We start from the raw sequence: 23263 nt of genomic DNA, 5'->3' as shown, positions 1-23263 counted from the left end.
CTAGCCAAACCGGCTGGAGTGATCTATCACCTTTCCTGGGTTCGGCTCATAATTTGTACCCTTTTTAACCTAGGAAATGGAGTCATCTGTCTCTATCAGCTAAATGATTTACAATTTGGAAACAGCAGTGTGGCTGACAGAGTTGTAACAGGGACCAGCCGGGACCTATTTATCTTGCAGAGTAAATAAATAACCTGTCCACTTCAAGAAAGCATTTCATTACCTCCCAATTACAGCAGAATTGTCGTCTCTTAGCAGGAACAACTTAGCACCCAGTCGCAGTCCCGTATGAAGGACCACAGGGCCATGAGAGCTGTCTAGGTCACCAGCACATGATGTTACCCTCTCCAGAATGTCATATTGACTTAGTAGGTTGATGTAGCGTACACAGATTCAGATAGATGAAGGGATAAAAGGACAAGTACTCCCTGACTTGACTCATTTCATGGCCAGTGTTGACTCTGTGTGCAGAGACGCTATTAAACCCATGTAGAGGTACATGTAACATATGTCATCTTCACACCCCAGTGTGCTAAATTACATCAAATTTAAGCAGATTTAAATTTAGAATCATTTAACCCTTGTGTTGTCTTCAGGTCCAATTTGACCCGTTTTTTTTTATTTTTAATATCAGAAACTTGGCTTTCTTTCAACCAATGGCCTAAAAATCCCATTTCATTTCATTCATTCATATATTATTGTACAGGAAAGTTAGAAAAAGTAACATTACATTACAATATAAAAACGGGCCTGACTCAGTTTAAAAACCGGTTTTCAGCAGGTTCCTGTTCATGGACCCACACAATGTTCTTCAGGTAAAATGAATGATTACTTTCACCGAATGTGGGTTGTTTTATTGAATTTTATGGCATTTTAAAAAGTGACCGAAACGTCGGAAGAAATGACAAAAGTAAGAGATTGAAAGTGCTGAGAACTTGTTTTTGTATAATGTGGTAAGAATTAAGCTATGAATTTTTTAAAAAGCGTAGAAAAAAACAACAAAAGATGATGGAGACAACATAAGGGTTAAATGACAGAATATCGTGCGTGCGTTACACAACAATGTGGATGTTTTCTAGGGTCGTGTCAAAAGGCCAAGTCAAAGCTCCTCAGCCCCACAATTGCCACATGGCCCGCTACATTTCCTCACAGACACACACTCCCTGAACCTGTTCCCCACATGTGGAGGTCAGCCATTTGTCGGCCCTAAAAGCCAAAGGCCGCATCCACTCGCCAAAGGTTAGCCAAGCAGCAAATAGCAAATTGGCCAGTTTTGACAAACAAATGTGTGGCCACTGTCGGAGCTCCGCTGGTGGGACGTAATAAACAGGAATCAGTGTCTCTGTGTGTCCCCATGAAAGCTGTGTGGTCCTTTTTAACCCTTGTGTTGTCTTCCCGTTAACTTGTCCTTCCGGGTCAAAATTGAAAATGAATATTTTGTTGTGCTTTTCCAATGTTTTTGTCGCTTTTCCCGATTTATTTGTCACTTTTTCCAGCTTTTAATAACAGGTTTTACACTTATTCTTGGATTTCATGGTTAACAAACCTCATTTATATCCAATTATACACACGATTACAGTGAAAAAGGCAGAAATTATGAATATTTTGACTAATAGTTAAGATCAGAGATCTCAGATGTGTACATGTCAAAGTTTAGTCCGAATACTGTTTTGAAACCATTAAAAAGTCTTTAATATAAAAGTCTTATAGCATTACAATGCTATAAGACTTATTAAAACACCAAAAACAATTCAGGAAAGTAATCATTAATTTTACCTGAAGAATGTTGTATGGAGTCATCCATGTCATTTGTGGGCAATTTGGTTGAAATAGATCTACATTTCTGATATAAGGACAGTCTGAAGCGGGTCAGTTTGACCAAGGACAACACAAAGGGTTAAAGGGATGGCACTGGCTACAGGTGGTGGATTCCTGGGTCCGCAGGAGGAACCATTCAAACAAAACTCCCCGAGTTGGTCCAGGACTTTACTCCTCACATTGCGGGATTTGACCCATTTTGCTGTTCTCTTCCAAAATAAAGAGACCGTGATTATACAATTTCCAGGATTTGACTTTTCACTCGTTAAAAGGAAATGTTATACAGTCAACTGTTGAATTCCACTCGAGATACATTTGATGCATCACACTGATGCCAATTCTGAGGCTTTAAATGAATGTATTATTCCACTCTTAAATGTATTAAAGCCATCTGTGCGAGGAACTGGTAATCCACTTCACATATAGATATTCAGAAAATGCCTCAGCCTGTGTTAGCTCGGGATGTGTTGTGCGTTTGGTGTGGTCGGGGGGGGAGGGGGAGATGCTGGTTCTGGCGAGTGTCCTACGACGGCTGTTGCTGATCGTCGTCATATCTGACTTTTTGTTTACTACGGTTCCATTCCTCTTGCTGCAGGCGAGTACATAGCCTCACCAAATAACCAACATCCGTTTTGGAGGAGAAAAGCAAAGCAAAACAATCTGTGGATGGTTTGGATTCTCTGTCGACCGCAGTGTCTCGAGAATTCTCACACAGCACAGAGGCAACGCAGGCTTGGAACCAACCCCAAACCTGGTCTAGCTTTTCCCCACGTTCTCTCATCCTTTGCAGAGAAACATTAAACTATGGTTTTAGGTTAGATGATCCTGTACACGATCCAAACACACACTGTCAACCTGGCCGCCGATTCTCCTCCATATCAAAGTGTTTGTAAAAGCAAGAGGATTTAACCCAGGAATGCCAGCCCTGCACATGCGCCACACTACATTTTCCCGCCTGGACTCTTCGTATAGCCTGATCCCCTCCCCCCCTCCGACCATAATCCACTTCTTGTTTTCTTTGTTTGTCCTCAAGATGTTCGAGGTTGTAAAAAGACTTGAGAAATAGTTGCGCTTCAAACCCGGTTCCACACAGCATGGCTGTTGTTGCAGTGTTGCTCGGCTCTGCTGCAGGGATGAATTAAATCAGCCTGCCTTGAAAGCCATATTCCTAATGAGCCATGCTTTTTGAATTATCTCTTTAGAAAACCAGAGAGATGGCACCAAACGGTTTTCAAGCTTCAGAATATGGAGGAAGATTGTTCTCTTACAGGGTTTGTGCTGTTGTGCAAGTCTTTGAGAAATACATTGATCAGTTCATTGAGGTTTTTTTTTAAATTTACTGCGGAGCAAAAGAATATGCAACCACTGCACAACCAATATTTACATGTTTTTCTATTAACTTAGCATCAAAGCTAAACTTTGACGCGTTATGCTTGCAAAACTATGACTGTAAGCTCTGTTTTAATTCAATTCAAATTCCAGTGGACGTTTATTGTGCAATATTCCCGTAAAAAGACTCTTCACTATCAAAACCCTTGTTTGACAGGCATGCAATACTAAAGATGTATATGGCCAATTATGGACAATATACCCCGAATGATTGACAGGCAATGGAACTTACTGAAGTGCATTTATTTGAGTAACATTGTAAACCATCTCCAGCAGACAATATGTCAAAGTTTCTGGATTCAGATTAAAGTTAGCCCGCAGCTATAAACCCACGTCTCCCCTTAAAATGAAGGAGGCCTGATGCTTTCTTCTTTTATTCAGTTTTCATCTGTCACTTTTACCGATGCCATCTGTCATGGCCGTCGTTGACCAGGGAATTGGAAACCATTTGATTGAATTTCCAGGGAACATCTCAATTCCTTGATGTTTCCCCCACAAACATCAAGGAACACAAAATCTGTCCCATGATAATCATCTCAGCCGGTATATTTTAATAAAACAACAGAAAATGGGCACTTAGGGATGACATTGTAGCTTTTAAATGGTGAATGTTTCAAATAAAATGTTGCTCGTTTTTTTAGGTCTGAATTGAAACGTCTTGTCCTTTTTAAAATGTGTGACAGTTACATTAAGGTGACCAGATTTCTCAGACAAAATCCGGGGACATTTTCAGCTCAGAATCGGATTTACCTCCAAAACACGTCGTGTTTTTATTTTTGTAAAACTTAAAACGGGGACACGAGACCTAGAGCTGTTACCCCCAACAGACCACATGATGGAAAGGGTTTCTAAGGAGGTCGACCTTTCTGTTAAAGATTAAGATCCTTTTTTTAAAACATAAAAGTCCGTGAAATTGCGTTTGCAAAACCCACCAGACTCCATGTAAATAATCAGTGATTTTAGCATCGTAAAACACGGCTTTCTAAAACATCTCTGCGCTTGTCTGGAGCGACTATCGGCTCCGTTTGGTTAATGTTTTCTTTCTTTCGTTCCCATTTCGGGTCTGTCAGTCACAGTGGAAACCGGGGACAGATCCAGCCGGGGACAGGTCACCAAAACCGGGGACTGTCCCCGGAAACCGGTAAACGTCTGGTCACCCTAAGTTACATTTGATGTTAGCTGGTTACGAGAAAACCCCTCACACACATGTTCCCAGTATTTCACATGTTATTCAGCTTGTTCCACAAATTTGTAAAAAAAATCTTCTTCCCCTTTAAACTGGTTTTGTTCACTCAGTGTTTGAACGTCATGTGTGTGTTGTGCCATGTTCTGCTGTTTGTCCCTTTAGGGATTGCCTGGTCCCCCTACGCTGGCTGCTTTGCACAGCAATCAGATCCTGACTGTCAAGGTTTGTCGGTGGTGGTGGTGCCGCCTAGCTGCTCAGCCCGACCCTCTCGCGGCACACACTGGGAGTAAATGAATCACTTGTCGGCTGCTTTTTCCTCAAAAAAAACAAAAAAACATTTAATTAATCCCAGCCAGTCAATGGTTCTCCTCTTCCTTTACTGTCGCTACCAGGCTTTAACTCTGTTCCACGCTACATGCCAGCTTCCCCATTGAAAGCAAAGGTGGCCTTTTACAACCCAGTAACATGTAAATGACTGGAACAAGAAGACATGGTCTGGCTCGTGTCCATTGATGCTAAAATAAATGGAAGGAATCCTCAATGTGGAACCAAAGTGGCAAAATGTTTTTTTTAAAAGCTCATGCCCATGGTTCACCACAAATCCTTCAATCCACCAATTTGGCCTTTGGGATTCGGGATTGGTTCAGTGATGGATTAAGCCACTTAATAGCAATGGACACTACGCATCGAAAGGAAGGTCAGAAAATCAACCTCAACTCAGAAGGTTGACCACTCATTGTGTGCAGCTACCGGGGTCGGACTTAGCGGCAGGCGCAATGAAGATGATGACAGCGCTTTGACAGAGGAAGAGAAGTTCCCATTTTTCCGGGGACTGTGAGCCCGCTGTGGCGCCCTCGCACCCCTGAGGTGGTAATTATGGGTCCTGGAACTTCCAGACTTCCTAAACAAACCACCTCGGTGCTGGAAAAGTGTGGATTTCTCCCCCCATCTGTGAAGGCGCTGGACTGCGGTTCATGAACACAAGCCTTTCTAACAAAATCTGTTTCTTTTTGCATTTGCTTTCCTCCTCCTCCTCCTCCTCCTCCTCCTCCTCCTCCTTCTCCTCCTTCTGGGACCTCATCCTTCTTCAACCTTCTCTCACCTCTGACCTACGACTTCTTGACTTCACACACCTGCTCAGATGGTCTTCCCTAAGATCAATCATGGCTTTCTTTCTGCTGACCAGCAGCTCATAAAGCGGCGGCTCATTAAGGTAGTGGCTGTGTCCTCACTGGTGTCTCTGTCCTGCCAAGTTTCACTGTATAACTTCTCCCTGGTCTGCATGCAAACCTTCAGTCATTACTTAGTACTCTTATACTCCTTCTGTTATTTTAAAGGGAAATTGAAAACAAGGTTGTATTAAGGTAACATGGATTGCTGTCCTGGCACTACTAAAAAGACTTTCCTTGCAAGTTAGATGCTCATTTTCTTCTAATGAAGCATAATAATGGACCACACATTTTCAGTTTATTTTAGTCCTGATAGTTGTAGCTCTACTACTTTTTTCAGTCTGTGCCTAATGCACACCCCTATTCAACTCATTAAGTCCATTAACGAATGCATGCATTTAAGGGGATTATTGTTTCAGCTATGAATCAGATATATTTCAGCTCCATCGTGTCTGCTAGTTTTATCCATAATGCAAACTGTTCTCCATGTTAGGAATGGAGGCCGCCCACAGCCACCCACGAGATCAATCCCCTACTCTCTTCATCATCATTTAACTGAAGTGGCTCCAGTCTCAGTGGATCCAACAGTCCCACGGTACTGACATCTAAATGTGTTATTTTGCCACACACAGGGAGATCAAGGGCAAGCCGGACCCCCTGGGCCTCCGGGGCCACCGGGCCCTCCTGGGCCAAGGGGGCCTCCAGGGGACACAGGGAAAGATGGGCCCAGAGGTGTACCTGGTCTAGCAGTGAGTATTGATTTTCACCTGACATCTGAAGAAGTTTGATTCAACTGAACAAAACAATCCGTAAAACTTGGTGTATTTTCCCTTTAACAAATACTGTATTTTTTCCACTAATGGTAAAACAAGTCAGCTCTTTATGTACTAATACTCAGTTGGACTTTGACCCAGTGCTTGTGAGAGTTTGCCCCAATGAAAACACTTCTAATGAAGACAAGACGGACGCGTTCTCCGTCTCGTGTGTTGTTTGTGGTTGTGTTTCTTAAATATATAAAGATAATAAAAACTATGGGATCACAAATAAAATGAAGCCAAGACAAACTAGTGTTCATTCCCTAATGTCTTCAGCTGAACATGAATATGATCCCAAGAGAACGCCTCAGTGGATTTACATTTGTTTTGGTTGTTTTTCATTGTAACGTAACATTTTCCACGTCTTTAAGCCTGTCACTCGCATCCCACTAATTTATGCGAACTCTGCCTGCGAGAGAAAGAAGAAACAGCAAAAGGCCTGTCAATTATGTTGAGCCATAAAACCTTCCGAGGGCTCGAGCTGATCTTTATTGTCTTGGCGGAGCTCGCAGTAGGGAGTGCAAAAATATTAGTGTTGTTTATCTGCTTCTTTCCAAGAAAACTTATCTTTTCTCCTGGGATTTATTGCTCCTGTCGTAAGTCCCTCACACGGAAGGTGGCAAACATGGCTCTGTAATTGTCACAAAGAGGCAAAAAGTGAAATAACATTGGAGTTTGGTTTTGGCATAGCTATCTGGCCATGGCTCTGTTCTACCTCGAGAACTGCAGGAACATGCGAGAGCCAGGTCCAAACCCCAGAGCAGAGCCCAGACCAGCGTTGTTGGAAGGAGACCGTGAGGGGTACAGGTGCCACAGCGTGATGACACGCCTCCCGGCCAACTTCGCACATGAGCAGAACAATGCCGAGCTCTAGTTGGCGACCTGGCCCCTGTGCGCCACAGCAGCTGTTCAAACACTCAAGCACCCATAATGTGGAAAATGTATTCTTTCCCCATAATATTTGACTTGTTTACTCCGATTGCTGTTTACCGTCATTTGAAAACTCCATGCGTCGGTAACTTTTCACAGAAGACTTGGCCCACTGCTCTTCCATTAACTGGCTGTTTTGTGTTTATGTAGGGGGATCCAGGGCAGCCTGGAGAACCAGGAATCATGGTGAGCACCAACTTCTCCTTTCTGTGTAGCTTCGGTTTTTGTCCTGATTCAACAAATGAGATAGGACATGTTAATTAGTGAGCTTTAGAGGTGTTTCCCTGTGTTCCCGGTCCTAATGCTAAGCTAAGCTAAGCTTACAGCCTGTTGGAGGAAGCTTCATATGTACTATACAGACGTAAGAATGGTACTGCTTTGACTTTTTTTTCATTATAAATATCCTCAAGTATTCAGAGATACCAAAGCTTTCCAAAAGGGCTTTTGTTTAATAACTAGCTAAATAATCTCTTTTTGGACATTTTTATGTTGCTAACAACAGTATTTGATTGTTTTAACTAACAAATCGGTCACGTAGGAGCCTTTTTTTTTTAAATGTGCATTTGATTTACGAGATATTGGTAAGGTGGTTTATGGGTAATATGCTGAATATCAATGACACATTTTATGATGCCCTGCAAAAATGTTTGTTTTCTCTCACAAAACACCTCATACAGTAGGGACACGTTGTTCCAGTTAACAGCAACTGGATACCACTTGTGGTGTACAGCAAATAAAGCATTTGATTAAGGTTTCCTCATAAAAGCTACCTTGAATAGGTCAAGCCAAATTCCAGAGGAAAAAAGATGGAAAACGTGACGTGCATAAACACTTGGTGATGTCAGTTTTCACGGGTGCAGGGGAGAGTAAGTGGAGCTGACGGAGGAGGTGCTATCAGGCGCTTTCATCTCGGACTCCGTCTCGGACCCTGTCCCATGGCGTGGAAGAATTTGGTGGATTGGAAAGAAATGGACAGAAAAAAAATAAAGGAAGGCGAGGCTTAATGATAATAATGTCTATAGGGATGCATTAACTAGAGAAGAGGAGTTTAAAGCTAAAATTACTGATCATCTTTAGGTCATTTAACACGCTCTTTCTCCTCTGCCCTCTTCTGCTTTTATGTTGCTAAATGTTTTATCTTCTGTTGGCTTTAATTACCCATCATCCCCTCTTGTGCTCATAGCTGGGTAAGCAGCACGGTTGTGTTTGGAAATCCAGAGTATCATGAATGTAAAATGTCCCGTAGATTTCCCAGTGGTCCCAGGTGTGCTCCCAGGTGTGCTCCCATAAGTCTCCAGTGCTTACACAACCGCGGGAGTAGTTCTCCTAAAGGTGAATGGTGAATCCCATTCGAAATGAGCTCAGAGGCCTCGCACAGAGACTGGAATAAAACAAATAAGCGCTGCTTACTGTAATTCATGAAATAAGGCATACTTTTACACAAGTATACACACAGCATGACACTAATGTACTTTTAACAAGGACTAATGTCATCATTTGGAAATCAATCTTTTGGAGGTTGTAGAAAGAAGTGATGTGACACGGGAGTTTCAGAGCTTCTGTTTGCTACCCTTTGGTTGGGGGGGAAGCAAAGATAAGAACATGGATTAGAGCAGGGGTCTCAAACTCAACTTACTTGGGGGCCGCTGGAAGTAGAGTCTGGGTTTGGCTGGGCCGCATCAAGTATTAAAAAAAAACCCTCTATTTCCTCCAAACAGGGCGCGGAACTGCTGGTGCTTTAAGCCCCTAGATCTGATATGGTTGGTGAATTTCACAACAACAGACATCACAATGTCAAACCTCAGACATTTGCCGCAAAGAGTACTTAGCTAGCTTGACAACGGTTACGCCGCTGTCAGGAGACTACTACGGTAGCCCATAAGTGACAAGCGCAATGAGAAAAAGTTTCAGAACGCGCGGGCCGCACTAACACTTAACTTTGATGTCAAGTAGGGGGCCACAAAATATCATCCCGCGGGCCGCAATTGGCCCCCGGGCCGCGAGTTTGAGACCCATGGATTAGAGAGACCAAGTTTCTGTAAATTATCATTTTCTGGAGATGGAATAAAAACAGATTCTCCTTCCAGACTCAAATCACCTGCCCACACCTTCGAGTGGCTTTTGAAAATATGAATTAGATGTGCATGAGCAACTAGACCGACTGAAAAGGGTCATCTTTGATCGGCGCAAGTCACTCAACTCAGGGTGAGGATTTTGAGGTCGGCCCTTAACTCGGCTTCTTTTACTGAGCTCTAGGAGCTCTCTCCCACGTCACACAGCTCTGCGTTTTTTGATGTATATGCTATTGTTAAAGAGGCAAAAGCAGATTCCAGAGTTTTCCAGCAGCCTTCCAGGACACATGGTACTGGTTAGAAGGATTAAGCTCTTGTGGAGCAACGAGGAGAAAGGGGGGAGGTGGGGAGAAGAAGTAGAAATATTTTCAGGACTCAGTTCAAAACCCTCAGTGTAAATTAAGGGGTCTTCTGCTCTCTAAAGGTGGCTTGTAGCCTTGCACACAGTTTTCATTTGACTCGATTTTTCTTAAAAAATAAGAATTACAGAAAACCAGTGGTGTATTATATGTGGTGTGTATGCTTTGGAGGGTTATTTCTATTTTGCCGCAGCAGCTGCCCCCCCCTTTTACATCCTTTTCATTCCATAAATACCCATAATGCACCAGTGACCCACCTTATGCATTTGAATGCATACCTGTACAACAAGGACATACCTATAATATTTTTGGCTAGACAAACATGAGGAGCAAAGATATGGATTCAAACAACGTTGTATCAAATGTTGAAATCAATATTCATCAGGCTTTTTTTTCAGTGGAACAAGTCTGTTTGTTCTTAAAGGGACAATTCTTTTTCAATTTAAAACCTGGGTCTTATTGTTTTAGATTGCATACCAAATCTTTTTCCTACCAAAACCTCCGTGTATTTTCCGGTGTCATTTTCAGCAGCCTCTCCTCTTTAATCTGTGGGTTTTGGATCAAAGGACATTTTATTAGACCCAACCCATGGAGAAAATAATGAAGAGCATTAATCAATAATGAAAATACTCGTTATTGAGAATGACAGTTCTTGTACGTGGTCCCTGACAAAATATTTCAATACAATTTAATTATAATTCCCCTAGGAGAACTCTCCCTATGGTTTGGTACACATTGTTTCAAAGCCTTCTCCGCAGTGCCGTGTATGCAATTGTCACATTAAATCTGCAAAATACTGGAATATTCATGTAGTTTTCTACCTTATTTTTAGTATTTAGCATAAAATATATCAGAATTGTCTTTCAAAAAACTCATATTTTGTAATATGTGTAATTATACCTCATTATTTAACCCATCAGAGCCCCAGACATATTACCACGGACATGACTCAGAGACCTCAATGGTAGCTACAACACTGCCTATAGCTTAGCATAATACTGGGGATATAATAGACCCCCCCTCAGCTGGTTTGATTGGGTGGTCTAGATGGGCCATATTCTTGCTAGCTGCTGTTTTGTTGCTAGTAGTTGTAGCAGTAAAACAAGTGTAATTTGAAAGGTAATCAAAGCTAGACCGTGTTTTAATGAAGCACACATGTCCACATCTGCGGGGATGGTGGTGAGCACAGTGTGTTGCTAACCTCGAGCTACGTCGGTCAAACGTAAGACAATAAGTAGGGTTGTCAAAAAATGTAAATCTCAGCATTACGTTGCAAGCGTTTTCCAAGATCCTCTGAGTGGAACAGAGGCTTTGAACAGAAGCTCTCACCCTGGCCTCCAAACGTGAAGCTTCTCCGTGCTTTTGAACAACCGAAATATTTCTCCCGTGAACGCTTAGCTTAGCTGTGGAAGTCCTTCAAGTTGCTGACGGCAGACGGAGTGTGGGACTTGACCTTGCAATTACTTCACTGTTTGTCGTTTCTGAGTCTTGAATGAAAGCTCTCGGATGCCGGACTTCAGTAGGCGCCCTGTTGATTTTGCACATTCGCGGATTCTTTTTTGTTGGGAATGTAAATGAGGCCGCTAAGGTGCGATATGCGGATGATTAATGTCAGTTGAAAACATATCCTTTTTAATGGGAGATGTTTTTTTTATTATTTTCCATTTTAAGTTTCTAGCAATAACACAGCCCAACGTGAGAACAAAGGAGCCGGGACCAAGACTTCTTTAGAGCCCTTGACTTGAATCTTCTTTTCAGTCAGTAGCTCCTGAGTGCTCTCAGATGTAGCCAAGCTAATTAGCACTCAGGCGAGTGGCACATGCTCTCACATACCTAGTGAGTCATGAAGATGTTTACCAAACCCTGGTGAGGATAGCCAACAAAGGCTTTTAAAGGCAAGTGGAAGGAAAACCTTGTTCTTGGTCGGCTGGAATACTGAAAGTCGTTCATTGAGGTTTTTGTTATAAGTGCACATGGAATGCACTATAAATGAGCTGCAACTGTGTGGGCCCTTTAGTGTAAATTTGAGAACTTGTTTGTGCAGCGATTTCAAGGAAATTCAGAATGGGGGGAGTTTTTAGCTTCGGTGACTTGGTGATCGACCTTTGCAAACAAGAAATGGAAAGATCAAACATGAGGATTTGCCGTTATCAGAATCAGAATCAGAAATACTTTATTGATCCCCGAAGGGAAACTCTGTGTTGTAGTTGCACAAATATTATAAATAGAGTAGAAATACAAGAAATAAAGAAATATAAGGAATTGGATACGGTGGTCGTTATGGTCCTTTTAGCAAAGCCAAGCATAAGTTGGTGCACAAGTTGGCCCCCACCACACGGAAATTTGCACTTCTTCGACCTGATTGTGTCCTCGTTGGCCACTTTCCAACACAGGCACACAAACCTTTCACACTCATCAGGGGACCAGATCTTAGGTTTTGCCAATGATACTGCATCGACATGAAACAAGCGAGGAACGCTGTTGTTGTAGAAAGCTTGCGGGGTGCAAGGTCTGCCTGGCATCGACTTTACTGAGAGCGATGTGCCAAAATAGCCCAATTTGCTGTAAACCCCGAGCCGACAGTGGGGGGGGGGAAACGTTGGCCAACGTGAGGTGTCAATCCAGCCGAGGTGTTGATGAAGTGCTGTGGGTGCTGCAGGTTCAGAGTCCGGTAAAGCCAGCATGGAAGAAACTAACTTTCAGTTTGGTTTCTCATTGTAGTTTTGATAAAACAGTCCTGCAGGTAGGTTCTGGGGGGGGGGGGGTGGGGGGTTGATGGTCCAACATGGCTACCACTTCCACTGTGGTATACAGCCTATCTCAGTTGGAGATGTGGTGCCTTGTCATCCCCCTTTGTAAAGCTTTCCAACTATTGCCAATGCGAACAGCCAAACATGTTTTTCCAGTGCTAGAAGGAATTAAGAAAGAAATCAATATAAAAGTTAATAAAAGATTTTGTTATTCATGGTTTCACTGATGGCTTACTTAGATATTCATTTTTATGGCGAAGCTCAATAAGAAAAGGAGGCACATAGTGAGTTTCAGTCTTTGTGGAAGAATCCAACAAGGGACTGATTGTGATTCAGTTCTGCCTCCAGGGTGTGTGCTCACTGTTAGAAATCCACCAGGAGCCTTGGCAGTCTCTCTGCTGGGACCATTTTGGCCGTGGAAATCATATTATTTAATCTGACATGGACTGTTTCATGTTCCGTTTCCCATCCACTCACCAACTCTCTTTTCATTTATAGGGACCTGAGGGGCCACAGGGGCACAAGGTACGTCCAGAGAATCACTTCCTCTTCAATAGACATGTCTTACTTTTCTTTAGATTTAAATAAAATGAGATTATCTGAATGACATTAGGAAGACACACTGGAAAAAAAGAAATTCTAGCAGTAGAATGATGTTTTGGATTTGATAGCAAGTTGCACAAATGGCTGTTGGGTGTTGACTATGTTTACTCGGAGATTAGTGATGCGGGGCCACAGTTGGGGCGAGTAACAGACAAACAGGGGTTAAGGTTAACGACGAAGACGAGAGACAGAGAACAGAGAACCTGGAGCTCGGTGTCAGAAACAGGCCCCGGGTCCCTGGCGGGGCTGATGTGGGGAACAGATGTGAGCCGTGTCCAGCGTCAGGTAGCTGCCCGTGTTTGTTCAGCGTAACCCAATCAGACGCTTCCTGTCTGCGCTGTCATCCGTCGGCACGGCCTCCCGTCGGCGGAGGGGGGGGGGGGGTCAACGATGACACAGCGGCGCGTTAATGACTCATAAGCCAGACCCAGAAGTTACTCAATTAGATCTGCTGCTGGTGCGGGGCTGTGTTTACTCAACAGCTGGTCCGGTTTCATCACCCTCGCTGAGAGATTCCGTGTCACCACATGATAACAAGTAGAGTGTGAATCATATTTTTAAACCAAACATATTTTATCATTGTTCACACCAAAATGTGATCCATCCTCATTCATTATCCCAATGATTAAAAACCTCTTTTTCATTAGTCGCTAAGTCCGATGCACCATTGTTTCACTCCTCTTTGATACGTGTATGAATGCCACCGTGGTAACAGTAAATCACTTTTATTACAAAGAAGCATAAATAGCCAACATAAGCAAACCGCTATGCAAGAGAGTGGACGTTCAATAAAACTTTGGTACAACCTCTAAATCTTTAAAGTTAAATTGGCACATGCAAATATAAGAGCTACAATATATATAAAGCCTTTTATTGTTTTTAACTTTCTCTTCTCTTTCTCAATGAAGTTATTCTTGCCCTCGGCCTGTATCGTCCATAAACTATGACATGTAATATTTATTCTAGCCTGTGACTTCAGCACACACTGGGTGTGTGTGGAACAATGTACATGTCTCCTTTTGATCCACCGTGTTTGCATCTGGTGTGTGTTGATGGTTATGTTGTGTAGTTGTGTGTGACTTTATCTTCTTTGGGGTGTTGGGTTTACTGGGAGAGGGTTTAGGCCTTGAGTAGAAAGACAAAGACCATTATCATATTTTGTTACCATAACTCTGCACTGTCTCATGTTATTAATTGAAAAGGAAATGAATATTTGAATGTGATGTAATACATAAAGGGCCTTTTGTGTTTATTTCCCAGGGTTCACTCGGGCCTCCTGGCAACCCAGGTGTCGACGGACGAAAGGTGAGGTCCCTCATGTGAAGAGATATGAAAACAGTACAGTAGAAGATTGGGGTACACATGTCTGTATCCTTCTTTGTGGCTGTTTAGACTAGTATTTAAACCCAGAAAAATGGGAAATTCTGCAAAATCGTCAATAAAAATCCACCCCTCCGTCCATCGTCGTCGCGGGGCAGCAGCTCCAGCAGGGGACCCCAAACTTCCCTTTTCCCGAGCCACATCAACCAGCTCCGACTGGGGGATCCCGAGGCGTTCCCAGGCCAGGTTGGAGATGTAATCTCTCCACCTAGTCCTGGGTCTTCCCCGAGGCCTCCTCCCAGCTGGACGTGCCTGGACCACCTCCCTAGGAGGCCCCTAGGAAGCATCCTTACCAGATGCCTGAACCCCTCAAAAACCCCCTTAACTGGCTCTTGCGGCTTTACTCCGAGCTCCTCACTGATGCCTGAGCTTCTCAGCCGATCTTATAAAGGAGACGCCGCCACCTCGCTTGGACCCTGGATCTCGTTCTTTCGGTCAGGACCCAGGAACAAAAACTGACCGTTAGATCCAGATCTTTGCCTTCTGGCTCAGCTCTTTTGTCCACCAGTGCGATAAAGTGAACGTAATACCGCCCCCGCAGCGCAGATTCCACTCCATCGTCTCCTCACTCAAGATCAAGACCCCAAGGTCCTTGAACGCCTTTACTTGGGGTAAGAACTCATGCCCTACCTGGAGTAGGCACTCCATTCAGAATCAGAATTCAGAATCGGCTTCATTGGCCAGCTTTGTGTTAACAAGGAATTTGACTCAGGTTTGCATTTGCTCTCAAAGTACAACAATCACTTAACGTATAATGTAACTGTATATGTAAAAAAAAAAAAAAGTATACAACAATTGGTTTCCTGAGAGAACCATGGCCTCAGATTTAGAGGTACTGACCCTGCCCCCCAACAATCATTGAATTTGTTCCAGTTGTAACATTAATTTTCCGGAAAGAAATGGGAAAAATCTTCATACTTTAATTTTAGAATCAAACAGGAGGATTTGAGGGGGGCAGCATGATGTCATTTCACTTTTTATTAAAAAGACTCAGTCAGCTGCCTTGTTCAGATGGATATATTTTTTTAATTTGCAGCAAAATTCCTAATGCTAAATAGTTTCAGTTAAATTAGGCAGCCTGTCTAAATTTAGCCTTCCCTCACTTAATACTTCACATGAAAAAAGTTCCATCCACACCTGAAAGTATTTTATCTTTAAAAGACACACTTGACATACTTGGCCATGTGTTCATATTCCAAAAGTTCTGCCGTGCATTCTGACAATTTCCGACCACAATCCTATTTGGGAAACATTCCCTCGGCTGCACCCCTCCAGTCCAACCGTGATTCAGCTCATTTCTTCATTTCATTCTCCAACCGGATAAAGACGACACAGTGCAGGTGTTTCACAACGGTGGAAAATGGGAACGCACATTTATTCCAGAACAGACGACGTACGAGTGACGAGAATGAATCGGAAGGTGATTCGCGAGGCGCCATCTTGCTAATCTCATGCATACGTTTATAAAGATAGGAGCGGAGAGGCACGCACGGCTGTAATAGAGTCCAGAGTGGAAGCCATTCTGACTCTGGAGACAGCGAAAGCCGAAGGCCTAATTCCACACTTGTGTAAGGAGTGGGGTTTGCCAGCATGAAATAGAACCCCAATGCTGTGCAATGCACTTATGAAAAAGAATCAGTCATGGTATGTAACAGTCACTCATGCAGAAAGTTGAAGTCTAAAGCAGGACAGGCTGCTCTGCTCCATCAGGGGCAGGTTGACTGGCAGACATCAGGATCCGACATGGACATCTCTAAAAGGACTAATGCAAAACTTATCAGCCCCAGTTTAGGAGTATTTAATCAGACTCCCCATCATCATCCTCATCATGTCAATGACTCCCACATGTGGGCTGATAGATGACACATGATCCCAGCATTGGTGAAGAGTTTCACCACTGGTGTGTGTAGCTGAGGGGACCACACCCTAGACACAGATCGCACACACTGATATTTCCAAAATGCTTCTTGAAAACACAGAATTGTGGGAAAAATGTAAAACAATAACAAACTGACAAAGAAAAATGAACAGTCCAGTAAGTGTGTTACCACAATGTAATAACCCACTGTAATTTTCCCTACAATACGGCCAGTATTGGGCACTCAGTGACATGTATTTTAACTTTAAAGAGTAGATTGCTTTATTCTCAATCAAGAGTATTCTGGTTAAAGTTGCCTCTGGTTGAGGATAGCTGATCCTCTTCTAAAAGGCTGATGATGTGGTAGGTTTGCAAAGGTCAGGAGGTTAATGGTTTTGGTTTTGGTTCTCAGTGACATCGATTCAGACGCCAATAAACCCGAACTGGCATTCAGCAGATGGGCTTGGCTATCTTCCTTTTTTACATGTTCTGAACCAAACTGCAGATTATTAAGCTATCAATCAGCCTGCACTGTACATCCTCTCCACTTTCAGATACAGCTTGCGGTTTCAGTGTTTCACACTTGAACTAAATCATTTCATAAATCCGTAGTTGCAGTACTATGTCAATTCAGAGTCAACTCCTTGCAACACACTGTGGTAAAACGAAATGCAAAAGTCAATTCAGACATCACGGTTCGATACAAGTTTGGTACAATGGAGGGAAATGAAACAAAATAAAGATTTTTTTTTTTTTATTGTTTGTCTCAGGCTCTTACAGCCTAGTGTCGTCCATCTCTCCCCTGAGCTAGCTGCAACAGCTTGAAGTGTGTAAGATGTAAACAATAAGTATCCCACATCATCCCCAGCCTCCATCTGGAACTAGTAAATACAAGAAGACAATCAGCTGTCAAACTGAACATACAGCATCTCCGTTCTCTGCAGAGATGAGCTAAATCACCTGATTAATGCAACGAAATCACGACGTCCCCGGCCAGAAAGCTCCTCCCTGCCTGGCTGAAGCTAATGTAGTTAGCCTGAAGAAACAAGGCGTCTGGGAGGTGATAAGATCTGGGTTCGATTCCCACTGCAATGCATCAGCCAATGTGTCCCTGAGCAAGACACTAACTCCCAGCTGATATGCTGATCAGCAACTTTAAGTCGCTTTGGATAAAAGCGTCAGCTAAATGACATGTAACGTAACGTTGCGGTTTGGAGCCGCGATGTTGGGGACATGACACCAATTTACAACGGCGGTCTTATCCACCACTCTTTCCTGTACTACTGTACCTGACTGGGAAACCAAAGTTTTTCCAAACTTGCGATCTCATGGCGTTTTTTTCCTTAAATGATACCTACTCGACTCGCGTCTGCCACTTTGCCCGTCCTCCTTTTCCATTCCAGATTAACCAACCCGCACACAGAACGTGGAAGGTGTGTTGGTTTTCGATTCTCGGCATGTGGCTTTTGCCTGAAGACAAGTTTGTTTTCATAGCTGGTAAAGGGACTTTTTTTCATAATGGAAAACCAATCAAGGCAAGTAGTGGCGAGTAGATACCCGCAGTGGAAAAACACCATTAAAGAGGCCGGGGGTCCTCTAACTCTTCGCCACAACTCGCCATACTCTAGTGCTGCTATCTCTGAATCCCTAAAACTGCATACATAAGCGGAGCTAGGCTACATACGGCGCGCCAATAAGAGCCTCGGAGCCAAGGCGGGGCTACAGATTAGGTGTCCCTGAAGAACTTGTGTGTCTATTCAATTCAATTCAATTTTAATTCAATTTTATTTATAGTATCAGTTCATAACAAGAATTATCTCGAGACCCTTTACAGATAGACCACACTCCAGAATTTACAAGAACCCAACAGTTCTAGTAGTTTCCTCCAGAGCAAGCAACAGGGCCACAGTGGAGAGGAAAAACTCCTTTTTAGGAAGAAACCTCGGACAGACCCAGACCCAGGCCCAGGCCCAGGCCCAGGCCCAGACCCAGACCCAGACCCAGGCTATTGGTAGGCGGTGTCTGACGGGCCGGTTGGGGTTAGAATGAAGAGTGGAAATAACAAAAATAGAAAAAATTGTAGTTTGTAGCAGTTCTTTGTAGTAGTTCATGGCATAGCAGGACGCTGTGCGGCATTACAAGGCCGTAGCAGGACGTAGCAGGACGTAGCAGGACGTAGCAGGACGTAGCAGGATGTAGCAGGACGCAGCAGGACGTAACAGGATGTAGCAGGACGTAACAGGACGTAGCAGGACGTAGCAGGACGTAGCAGGACGTAGCAGGCCGTAGCAGGACGTAGCAGGACGTAGCAGGACGTAGCAGGATGTAGCAGGACGTAGCAGGACGTAGCAGGATGTAGCAGGACGTAGCAGGACGTAGCAGGATGTAGCAGGACGTAGCAGGACGTAGCAGGACGTAGCAGGACGTAGCTGGGCACCGCAGAACGTGTAGCGGGACCATGGCGACCGCTGCTACCATGATTTCGGATCCTCCCTGATCCAAGGGAACATGCTAACAGTAGTTCCGCATTACATTCATTAATTTAAAGTGTTAATTATCTTTAGAAGGTGCATTCTCTGTGTAAATTCACGCACCGAACCGTGACGCGCCGTACCATTTCGGTTCAATAAGAATACATGTACCGTTCCATCCCTATATATTTATCTACTGCTCCGTCATCCTATATCCTGCAAATGCATAACACCTGTCCAGGTCCAACAGGAGCTTAGCCTCGGTTGAGGTCGGAGGTTATCTCTATCTTCCAGATGAAATGTGAAGCTTTTTGCACCAGAGTTCACCCTGCTGAACCAGCACACTGAATACAGCCACTGTGTGTGTGTTGTGCTGTCCATAGGGGGATGTTGGCATCCCAGGACTGGACGGTGTCCCCGGAGCCAAGGTCTGGTGGACACACATTCTGTGTGCTCTTAATTCTTCATTTATTCATGGCCATTTTATTTTTGTTGTTGTTGTAAAGTTTATCATTTTTCATCCTTTACTATCACCATCCACAAGACTTTTGCCATTTGTTATACCTTTTTTTCATATCATGCTTTTTTTTTATAAACGTATTGTTTTTTTCATTCTCTTTAATAGAAAACTACATACACATAACTTTTCATTCCTTTGTTGGATATCATGTTTACATGAGCCTTATTTGCCAGGGAACATGTTATCTCCATAGCAGTCCATGTGTCTAATTAAATGTAATAGTGGTGTCATAAGGTTTACCTAATTGAAATTCTGGGGAAAAATCATTTTAAGGGCCTGTTTAATATTGACAACCTTCCATAATGACTGTGCAAGTTTTAACAGACTTTAAAAGGCTGATAGTTGAGGGTCTGTCTGGGGGGAAAAAGCAGCATAACACAAGATCATTTCCATAATCTAACATGACTTTAACCCGAGATACTATCTGACCCAGCTGGACCCAACCCCCCCCCTGAGATTTCCTCTGTTTTCTTTCCCAACAGGGTGAAACCGGAGAGCGAGGTGAAAAGGTAAAGTGCTAATTCTGATCACCAGACGTTATAGTCAGCATCGGTCTTGATGTTCCACCGTGTGCTAGAACAGAACTCTGCCTTTGCTCCCCAACTCCACCTTGTTTTTTTTTAAAGGTGACTCCCTTCTGAGATGTAGCCATCAGTAAGTCAGTGATTCAGTGAGTCACAAATTTCAACCCAATTTCTCCAATTGAAGGCCCCGTAGAAGACAAGCAGCCTTATTCTCTCCATTCCCTAATTCTAATGGTGCCCGTGTCTGCAGTGGTGGGCGGTGTGAGTCCACAGTGATGACTCAGTGTTCTTCATTGACCACAAAACTGGCCTTCTGGCACTTGTTTCGAATGTTTTTCTTCGAATCAGAGACATATTCCCTGTCATTTTCCACCTGATGCCCTGTAATAGTGATGCTGTAGCCCATCTCCTAGCACCACCGCTCACAGCATCATGAGTCTTCTGGGAGAAAGGATGCAAGTAATAGCTCATGTGCAGTTATAGAAACTGCATCTAGAGGAAATTGCTTTGGCGTGAGTTCAGGTCAATCGGGTGAAAGGAGGCCGGGATGTCGTCATCCCTTGTTCTTGTCAAAGGATGCAACCAAATATAAAACACATCCAAGTTTGTATTTAGAGAGGAGCCATATCTGTTAACATAAACTGCCAGGAAATTCAGAAAAGCAAGTTATTTTCGGACTCAGTGCTAGTAGAAATTGCAAATTCATAGATGGAAAATGATAATGCATTGCAAGTACAGAACACTTGATGTAGTGATGACTAGTGCTTGTAGCAGTAAGCTAATATTCTCCACAAGGACTTAACCTTTAATGTCAGATCCTTGGACTTGTTAGTCATTGTATGATTCACAATCAATTAGGCTATCATTTACTTCATAAAAAAAACATGTGGCTGTGTCATAAGTGAAAGTCAGTCTCAAGACTTCCAAAGACAGCGCTGAAATGCACTGCAAAGAACTATGAGCTTTTATTTTGAAGGGAGCCAAATGTGTTAACTTAAACTGTTGTTTTTGGCGTTGGTTGCTCACCAAAGAGCCAGAAGGCAAATTCAAGAAAGCAGTTCCAGTCTAACAGATAAAAACTGATTGTTTGAGAAGCACAAAGCTCATTATGAGGATGACGTCCTCCACAACGACACAGCTCTTTATTTAAATCTCTGGATTTTCTCACCTTTTAAATCAGAAACATATTAGGCTATACTGCTCTTGATTTTATAGCTGCTATCAACATTAAAGGTCCAAGACTTGGTGCTCTGTGGCTTTTTTTATATAGACCTTAGTGGTCCCCTAATACTGTATCTGAAGTCTCTTTTATATAGACCTTAGTGGTCCCTAATACTGTATCTGAAGTCTCTTTTATATAGACCTTAGTGGTCCCTAATACTGTATCTGAAGTCTCTTTATATAGACCTTAGTGGTCCCTAATACTGTATCTAAAGTCTCTTTTATATAGACCTTAGTGGTCCCCTAATACTGTATCTGAAGTCTCTTTTATATAGACCTTAGTGGTCCCTAATACTATATCTGAAGTCTCTTTTATATAGACCTTAGTGGTCCCTAATACTGTATCTGAAGTCTCTTTTATATAGACCTTAGTGGTCCCTAATACTGTATCTGAAGTCTCTTTTATATAGACCTTAGTGGTCCCTAATACTGTATCTGAAGTCTCTTTTATATAGACCTTAGTGGTCCCTAATACTGTATCTGAAGTCTCTTTATATAGACCTTAGTGGTCCCTAATACTGTATCTAAAGTCTCTTTTATATAGACCTTAGTGGTCCCCTAATACTGTATCTGAAGTCTCTTTTATATAGACCTTAGTGGTCCCCTAATACTGTATCTGAAGTCTCTTTTACATAGGCCTTAGGGGTTTTTATCTGCTGAGACATCATAACCACAGATGTCATCCTCATGGTGTCTACAAGGTGTAGAGGAAAAGTCATTTAGGATTAATTGTGTAGGAACGATGAATGCCTGTAGCATGTTTCCCTTGTTGAGATGGTTCAGTCGGGACCCAACCAACGTTGCCCTCCATAGTGCCTCGTTGCTGCCCGCCTGGCTTAAAACAGCCCTGACATCTGATCTATTTCCTACAGCTGAGATGGAAAAGCTTTGAGTTTAGAAATGCAGTTCTTCCCAGTTGATGCCAGGAGTCGGGGACCTCCACACGCCCCCCATTATTACGTCACCTGAAATCATATTTGAACCATGTGTGATGACTCAGTGAATGGCCATTGTGCAGGAATGGTACTTTTTTTGCTACAATATCCTTGTCTTTTTCTTCAAACATCCATTATGTTTTTTTATATGGCGGTCAATCGCATAATAACTATTGTCAAAGGTCTACTGTGTGTTATGCATGTTTTTAACAATTTGGCAGTCATGTTTAATCTAAAAAAATCTTCATATTTAGATTTTAGGTTCTCAGTTTCCTCATTTGCGATCAATATACTGAACATGATTATCTCTGTGTGACATCCAAACAGGGCGATATGGGTGAAGACGGACCGAAAGGAGATATAGGAGAAAAGGTACGTTGTAAAAAATAAAATGCCACGTTGCCTTTGCACAGAGAAAGTCTGGCTTCGGCCGGAAAACATAAAAAAAAAGTTGATGTCAGCCATCGAGAGGAGATCTGTGGAGAGCAGTATCGGAGGTCAAGCGCCATCAGCTGTAGTCAAGGCTGCACAACTGCAATCATCCTGGCACTCGGTGCGTCCTACGTGCTGAATGTGGACTTAATTGCAAAGTTATATTTTTATGGTCGGATGGCTCCTGCATTAATTTGGGACCATTTATCATCGAGACGGCTTGTCAAGACTGTTCCGAGCTAAAGTACTAGATTCGTCTTTCTGTCCAAAAAGTTTTTGTTGTCAGGGAGAAAAAAAACTTTTGTTTTTGGTAAATTGACATCACGCTCGAGGCAAACTATGCATCACATCCAGCACTTGTTATGCTCGCTTTTGCTGTTATTATTTAGTTAAAGCAGCATTTATGAAAAAGGTTGCAGCCTTATTTGTGTTGGCTGACCCTCGCGACAGAATGGGCCTCTTTTACCCTTCAAACTTGTTTTAACAATCGTGGATTGGAATAGACGAGTCTTTGAAAATGGGATTCAGCCCGTGCAAAAATTGCTCACACTTCTGGGGAAAAGATGGTTTCAGAGTTGCCAAAAGATTGTAACACACGCTAAGAACAGACGGCACACACAAGACTACCCTTTAATACGCTGGAGATGCTGGGTTTTGCTAGAATACCGAGTTAGGTATAAAAACCAAATATTCAGCATCGGACTAGTAGCAGGCACTCAAAATGTCATGCCAATTAGGGCTGTTCAGCGAAAAAAACAACTTTGATAACTTCTCACTTTACAGGCACACGGCTGCCAAAAAAGACACCATTTGAGGGAAACAGATGCAGGA

General features: G+C 43.0%; 1 protein-coding gene across 1 annotated transcript; it reads left to right on the top strand.

Annotated features, from left to right (window-relative positions):
• Positions 1-5449: 5449 nt before the first annotated feature.
• Positions 5450-22372, top strand: LOC116677156 (collagen alpha-1(XXV) chain-like; the record flags this gene model as incomplete). The annotated part of the gene is made up of 8 exons (XM_032507831.1): positions 5450-5606; positions 6195-6311; positions 7458-7493; positions 12987-13013; positions 14352-14396; positions 19184-19228; positions 19803-19829; positions 22328-22372. Coding segments are annotated over exons 1-8 (414 nt in total), but the record flags the coding sequence as incomplete, so codon positions are not given.
• Between the last annotated feature and the right edge of the window lie 891 nt (positions 22373-23263).

This window comes from Etheostoma spectabile, unplaced genomic scaffold, assembly GCF_008692095.1.
Source record: "Etheostoma spectabile isolate EspeVRDwgs_2016 unplaced genomic scaffold, UIUC_Espe_1.0 scaffold00004478, whole genome shotgun sequence".
Taxonomy (NCBI): domain Eukaryota; kingdom Metazoa; phylum Chordata; class Actinopteri; order Perciformes; family Percidae; genus Etheostoma; species Etheostoma spectabile.
The sequence above is the reverse complement of the archived record's forward strand: the minus strand, read 5'-3'. Positions and strand labels throughout refer to the sequence as shown.